A 6,684-nucleotide genomic window follows, 5' to 3' on the forward strand; every position below is an offset into this window, starting at 1 on the left:
ATATATATATATATATATATATATATATATAGAGAGAGAGAGAGAGAGAGAGAGAGAGAGAGAGAGAGAGAGAGAGATTTTTTATTGATTTCAGAGAGGAAGAGAGAGGGAGAGATAGAAACATCAATGAAGAGAGAGAATCATTGATTAGCTGCCTCCTACACACCCCCTACTGGGGATGGAGCCCACAACCTGGGCAGGTGCCCTCAAATGGAATAAAAAACGGGACCCTTCAGTCTGCAGGCTGACACTCTACCCACTAAGCCAAACAGTCTAGGGCCAACCTTTGTTGTTTTGGCTATCCCTCCCTCTTCCCCTCCCGCTGCTTCTACTTATCAGCTGAACCTAATCGACATTCATGTGTTACATCATACCACACTTGTGTTCAGGTGCTCTGGGATGAACAAGGAATTTCAGTGATGGGCTTGGAGCATTTTGAAAGAAGTCAAGACTGGTAGAGGGATCACCAGTGCTCAGCTCCAGATGACTAAGGCTGCTTTGACCAGTCAGTACAGTCTACAATAATGCTTTTTAAAAATATATGTTATTGATTTCAGAGGGAGAGAGAGATAGAAACATTAATGATGAGAGGACCATTGATTGGCTGCCTCCTACATATCCTGTACTGGGGATTGAGCCCACAACCCAGGCATGTGCTCTGACTGGGAATTGAACTGTGACCTCCTATTTCACAGGTTGATGCTTAACCACTGAGCCACTCCTGCTGGGCTACAATAATACTCTTTATATATGAAAGACCCTCTCAGTATTGGCTCATTTTTGATCTGAGAGGAAGGTGATCATCATATTCACTTGAGTTTGACATCATTTGTGGATCAGGAAAGAGGTAATATTAATGGTAATGCTTTCTGAGGTGTAAGCCAAAGCCCATGAATTGTATTTATACACTGTTCTGCACCTTATGCCATAAACTTTCCTTTACTCCTTTTCTACCAAGGCAAGACATGAATTTTAGGGATGAAAACATTGAGATTCAGAGCATCTCAACCCAAATTTCACAAGTTATTGATTTCTTGTGAGATCTGCCTCTGTAGAACCATTCTGAATTAGTAGACCAATTGAGCTGATTGGATTTTCAAGCCTTTATTATCACTTTTATACCACAACTGGTAAAAAATAGGCTTAGAGATGGAATGTGTTTAAAAAATGTTAACTACCTGAAAACAAGATGTATTAAAGTTAACCACCTGTGCCCTTGCAAGGTGACCCTGGAGAAGATCTCTCTGGACTTTTTCCTTCCCATGTGAAATACAACGGTTGTACTTTGATTTAGCACTATGTGCCTGGCACTGTGCTGTGCTTTTTATGTGGATTGATTGTCTTGTGTAAGCTACACAACAGCCCAGTTTATAAATGCAGAAACAAAGGCTCAGAGGTGGGGACCTGTTAACAAACGTTAGTGCAGTCTCATTCCTGAGCCCAGGTCCTTAGGAACTTCTAGTACTATAGGTGAGGTATTGTCCAGCTCTAGAAAATGACAGTTCAGCATATGCCTCTTGGCCAAAATAATTTCCTAAAGTGGAAGGAAGGGTCCTGGAATAATTTAAACCAAGAGGATAAAAGTAAATGACAATGGAGAGCCTTCCAGTTGTAAGCCAAGCAGCTTGCCCCCCATCCCCCAAGCCTATCTCCTATCATCTTGCAATCTTGCAACAGCATCCCCTCCCACACACAGCGGGCCCAGGGCTGCCTGCAAAGCTGGTGCATAACTGTGAGAAGCTGCTCTCTGAAAGGGTTCCGTGGCTGGCTGTGGTGAGTGCTCCCACACATCTCTCCACCTCCACCTGAGGACTGAATGACTCTCAGAATAGGAGTCCCGGGGCAGCCCAAAGAAAACGATCAGGGTAATTCTGTTTGTAAACATCTGTTTAATAAATATACATCTTAGAAATAGCAAAATAATTACCAACAAAATACACTATTTACACCATTTACAGGAGGGTAACACCTTGACACCTTGACAGGTAGCACCACACCACTGAAAGGTTTAACCCCACACCACTGAAAGGTTTAACAACACACCTCATTGTTACAAGTCACAGGGCACGGCTGGGCTTCATTCAAAAAGGACAATAAATAAAATGCAGTCCTTTCATCAGATTTTGGATAACCTCAAAAAACTCCCGCAATGGTGAGTTTTAAAAGAGGTTTTCTTTGAAATCCAATGATCTTTCTAGTTCCCTTCCAAAGTTCATAAAAATAACAAAATGAGGGCTGATCCACCACAAATGTTTTGGGCCAGGCAGTGTGCAGTGTGGTTATAAGTACACCCTTTTGATTTCTTTTTTTCTTTCTTTCTTTTTTTTTTTTTAGAAAAATAAAACTCTGTTTTTGTACAAATATACAAGTCCATGTTCTTTCAGATGCTTTGTGAAGCTCATAACGTCAGGCGCTGGCCTCCAAGCACACAGTCATCGTAGGGCAGCTAAAAACAAGAGGAAATAAGACATGTTAAACTCCCAGAGCTTTGCCAGGGGTGCTGGGGTAATGGGGAGAGAGCTGCTACTGGAAATAACCTAAGTATTTGTAGATATCATTCTCTATATCCCAAATATAGATGAACGGGCTGAGGGAGTTTTGTTTTGATGCTCCTCTCCTTAAAAGCAAAGAAGAAAAGACATACTCTTGGGATACTGGCTCTAGACCAGTGATGGCAAACCTTTTGAGCTCGGCGTGTCAGCATTTTGAAAAACCCTAATTTAACTCTGGTGCTGTGTCACATATAGACATTTTTTGATATCTGCAACCACAGTAAAACAAAGATTTATATTTTTGATATTTAATTTATATATTTAAATGCCATTTAACAAAGAAAAATCAACCAAAAAAATGAGTTCACTTGTCAGAGGTTCGCCATCACTGCTCTATACACTAAAGTTGGAGAGCTTCATTATGTGATACCTTTGGATGAAGAGGATAGCTCTAGGGGCCGGGGAGGGTGGAGGGAGAATGGCCACTCTAACTGGTTTCTTTTGCAGAGCATAACTGAGACTCACCTCGTCCTCTGTGAACTCCGACTCTGTGTCATAGCTCTCCTCATCCTCACTCTCTGGCAGCATCTGAAGGTTTTCTAGGGTCAGCTGGCCCAGCTGCTGCTGTATCCGGGTGCTTGGGCGGCCCCAGGTGAGCTGGTACGGGGAGTAGCCCTGGTAGGTGACTCTGTTGACGTCAGCCCCACACTTCAACAGGAGAGACACCAGGTCGGGATTCTGCAGATCCACCGCAAGATGAAGGGCCGTTCGGCCATTACAGGGCTCCTGAAACCAAAAGGAATGAGATGTTTACAGTTGAGTTTAGAATTTTCGCTTGTGAAAAAGCACATGAAATCTTAGTGAGGAGGGCCCTGAGCCCCCTGCACTCCATTGGGAGGCATGACGCACTCACCTGGGCATTGACATCAGCGCCCAAGGACACCAAACGCTCCACGATGCCCAGGTAGCCATGGATGGAGGCTAAGTGCAGACATGTGTGGCCTAGAAGAACAAAAGAAAATATAAACACTTCGTTTCACCCCTCACATCTCAAGCAGAACCTTTCACCTACTCTTTAAAGGGACAAATTCTTCTCAAGAATCTGGTTTCTGAATGAATTTTATAAAGGCATCCAACGGGCCTTTTGTATACACATTTCTCAGCCTTTCCCATGCTGAGAGGTTAAGCTCTTGCCTGGAATCCTTAAGCTGGCCCACCTCCCCCTTCTCCTGGTCACCTGCCTTCTGGTGGGCAGGGCCGGCAGACGTACCATTGTAGTTGGTGGCCTGCAGGATGGCCTGGAGGTGCTGGGTCCCACAGCTCTGAGTCAGGACTCCCACACTGGCCAGGCTGCCCTGCTCACAGGCAAGGTGTAGGGGGGTATTTCCTCGAAAGTCTCGCAGCTCAGGATCACAGCCAGCTTCCAGAAGTGCCTGGGCGATTTCTGGCTGGCTGGTGATCACAGCCAAGTGGAGCGGAGTCTACAGACAGAAGAGGGAACAGATGATAAATTATGGATCAACCCCACAGTCTGAGTTCCCTTCAACCCCAGAGATCCCCCAGGTTGTGGGTGCTGCACCTCCCCCACCCCAGGTGCAAGGGGCAAGGCAAATACCAGAGGCCCCCCAGTGGTCTTCATAAAGGTCTCACCAAATTAATGGAATTTACTTGAATGTTGGCAGATTGGAATGTAAAAGGTCAGGTCGAATAATGACCATTGACTTGCAGTGGTTCTCAACCTTCCTAATGCCGCGACCCTTTAATACAGCTCCTCATGTTGTGGTGACCCCCAACCATAAAATTATTTTCGTTGCTACTTCATAACTGTAATTTTGCTACTGTTATGAATCGTCATGTAAATATCTGATATGCAGGATGTATTTTCAGGGGTTGCGACCCACAGGTTGAGAACCGCTGGAAAGGACCAGGAGTAGCTGTGCTAGATCCCCGGGTCGGAGAGGCTGGGGCCGGGCAAGAGGCGCACCTGCTGCAGGTTGTTCTGGAAGTTAAGGAAGGCCAGGTCTCCCTTCACTTGGCGGACCACTTCCATCGTCAGCGCCCTCTCTTCATGGATGATGGCCAAGTGCAGGAACCTGAGGGAAGAGGGAAAAACCCCAGGGTGAGTACAATGCGTGGGGCCAGGGAGGCGCGGGCTGCGGGGGATTGCGCAAGGCCGGGGTTTCTGGAGGCCGAGGCCGCGGTGTTTTCCGCGAGGTTATTATGAGCTGAGTGTTCCTGGCAGGCGCCCAGGGACTTTCCGGGCTCCCCCCCCTCCCCGGAGGGCGCCGACCAGACCGCCCCGCCCTCCGCCGGCCGGAACGCCCTGTACTTCCCCTCCCGGCCGCGCGGCGCCCGCCAGCCGGGCAGAAACGCCCGCCCCCCGCCGGCCGGTACTCCGTGTCCCCGCCGCGCCCCGCCCCCGGCCCCGAGGCCCCGGACGGGGGTGCGGGGTGTGCGCGGCTGCAAGGCCGAGCGGTGGAACCGCGGCCCCGCGCGAACCTCGGCCCCCGGCCCCCACGCGCCCTGCAGGGTCTCGGGTCGCTGCGTGCACCCGGGGTCGCTGCGTGCACCCGGGCTCGCGGCCGCCTCGCGGGCCCCGCGCTCCGCTGCAGGCGGCGCCCCCTCCCCCGGCCCCGCGCCGCGGCCCGGGCACTTACGAGTCTCCGTCCTCCGTGAGCTGCTGCTTCCAGGGCTCGGAGCTGCGCGGCGCTTCCTGCGGCTCCAGGCGGATCTCGCGCAGCTCCTTCACCATCTGCTCGTACTCCTCGTCCTTCATGGAGTCCAGGCCGCTGTCGTGGCGGTCGTCCAGCGGCCGCTCCTTCTTGAGCCCGTCCCGGGGGCCCTCCATGGCCCAGTCCTGGGCGCGCTCGGCGGGGTGAAACATGGGTACGGTTCGGGCGCGGCTCCGGGTGCGCTCGGCGCTGGTTGCGCGGTGGCTTCTCGCAGAGTCGCAGGCGGGGGGACCGCGGCTCGGATGTTGTGGGCTCGGCAGCGCCGCCGCGGCGCCTTATAAACGCTGGCAGGGGATTTCTTCGGGGCGGGGCCGGGCGCGGGGAATTTCCAAGCCAGTCAGACCTGAAAAGAGAACTGCTTGGTCTCCTGCTAGGGAAAAGCAGTTTAAACCCGGAGCAGGGGTTCAGCAGAGAAACTCCCAGCAGCGATGAGGCACTGGGGTCATGTACAGGGAACTTTTTGATGAAAGCCGAGCGGCTGGAAAGTCCTCCCGACCGGGCCCCCCCTCCCCCGGTACTTCCCTGCAGCCTGCAACCCGTCCCTCGGCTGCAGACCTGTCCCCGGGGTTTCCCACGATGGATGGGATCTGGGGTCGTCGGCTGTAGAGATCCCAAGGACGCGGACTCGCTGGAGACGGTTCCTCGTTAGGGTTTGCCAACCTGCCGGTCCTTTCCGGCTTTTGACCTTTGGAAAACGCGAGTGGAAACGATGGCCCGGTGTAGGGATTCGTTTCCCCAAACTTCTCTGCGAGGAAGGACGCGCTGGCGGCGGAAGGCTGCCCGGCACTCCTGCAGTGCAGCGACGTGCCGCACCCCCAGCCCCCTCCTCAGGGAGAAGTTGTGAAAGTTTTGGCGTTAAACACCCAAGTGCCTGGCGAAGCCTCAGATCATTTCCTCGGGATTAACAACCCTGCTGACTGGGGCAGGGGCAAGCTCTCAGCTCGTATTGGGGTGGGGGAGGGGGAGGAATGTTGAATGTAAACATAATTTTTTTGTCAAGTGGGGCCAGGTGTTAATTTTTGTAATGGAGGTTGTAGATACCTTGCAATAACGAAATGGTTATTGAGGCCGCGTTCTCTGATTGGCACTATGCTGCTGCAGAGAATGCATTCTGGGCCTACTTCTGGGTGCCCTCTGGGCGACTTTCCAGAAGCATTTGGAGGAGGCTGAAGAATGGGTTGAGAGTACCTTACCCAAGGTTGGACCTTAAGGATGGCTCAGAAAATAGCTGCTAGGCATACGGCAGGAAGCTAAAGGCAGCCCTAACATTGCCCCCATCCTGCCCCTCATGGCTCCTTGCTATGTAGTCCTGGGGGGTAGGGGTAGCAGTTGGACATAACCATGCAATGTGGGTAGTCACTCTAGGCTCACCATCCTCTGGTTTCACTTGCAGGAACAGAATTTATGCCCCTCTTTGCACCCCAACCTCCTAGCCAACAATTGGTCCAGGCAAAACAAAG

General features: G+C 51.3%; 1 protein-coding gene across 3 annotated transcripts; it reads right to left on the bottom strand.

Moving 5' to 3' along the window:
• Nucleotides 1–1,869: 1,869 nt before the first annotated feature.
• Nucleotides 1,870–6,081, bottom strand: NFKBIA (NFKB inhibitor alpha). Of its 3 annotated transcripts, XM_081090164.1 has the most exons (7): nucleotides 5,780–5,971; nucleotides 5,150–5,567; nucleotides 4,477–4,585; nucleotides 3,763–3,973; nucleotides 3,406–3,494; nucleotides 3,018–3,278; nucleotides 1,870–2,446 (listed from the first exon to the last, which is right to left on the bottom strand). In XM_081090164.1, the coding sequence occupies exons 2-7, from the start codon at nucleotides 5,374–5,376 to the stop codon at nucleotides 2,399–2,401; spliced, it is 945 nt and encodes a 314-aa protein (XP_080946290.1). In that variant the 5' UTR covers nucleotides 5,377–5,567; nucleotides 5,780–5,971; the 3' UTR covers nucleotides 1,870–2,398. The 3 variants fall into 3 exon arrangements, with proteins under 3 accessions (XP_080946290.1, XP_080946289.1, XP_080946288.1); XM_081090163.1 differs by having other exon boundaries at nucleotides 5,150–6,081; XM_081090162.1 differs by lacking the exon at nucleotides 5,780–5,971 and having other exon boundaries at nucleotides 2,333–2,680; nucleotides 2,923–3,278; nucleotides 5,150–5,478.
• Nucleotides 6,082–6,684: the final 603 nt, after the last annotated feature.

Source organism: Myotis nattereri (assembly GCF_964212035.1).
Source record: "Myotis nattereri genome assembly, chromosome: 1".
Taxonomy (NCBI): domain Eukaryota; kingdom Metazoa; phylum Chordata; class Mammalia; order Chiroptera; family Vespertilionidae; genus Myotis; species Myotis nattereri.

What these genes read in the sequence shown, in the direction of transcription:
- NFKBIA (XM_081090162.1), bottom strand. Translation starts at nt 5,376, where the DNA reads ATGTTTCACCCCGCCGAGCGCGCCCAGGACTGGGCCATGGAGGGCCCC. An exon ending in TCCAGAACAACCTGCAGCAG is followed by an intron (nt 3,974 to 4,476) that starts GTGCGCCTCTTG and finishes TTCTGTCTGTAG; the next exon opens with ACTCCGCTCCACTTGGCTGT. An exon ending in GCGCTGATGTCAATGCCCAG is followed by an intron (nt 3,279 to 3,405) that starts GTGAGTGCGTCA and finishes TTTTGGTTTCAG; the next exon opens with GAGCCCTGTAATGGCCGAAC.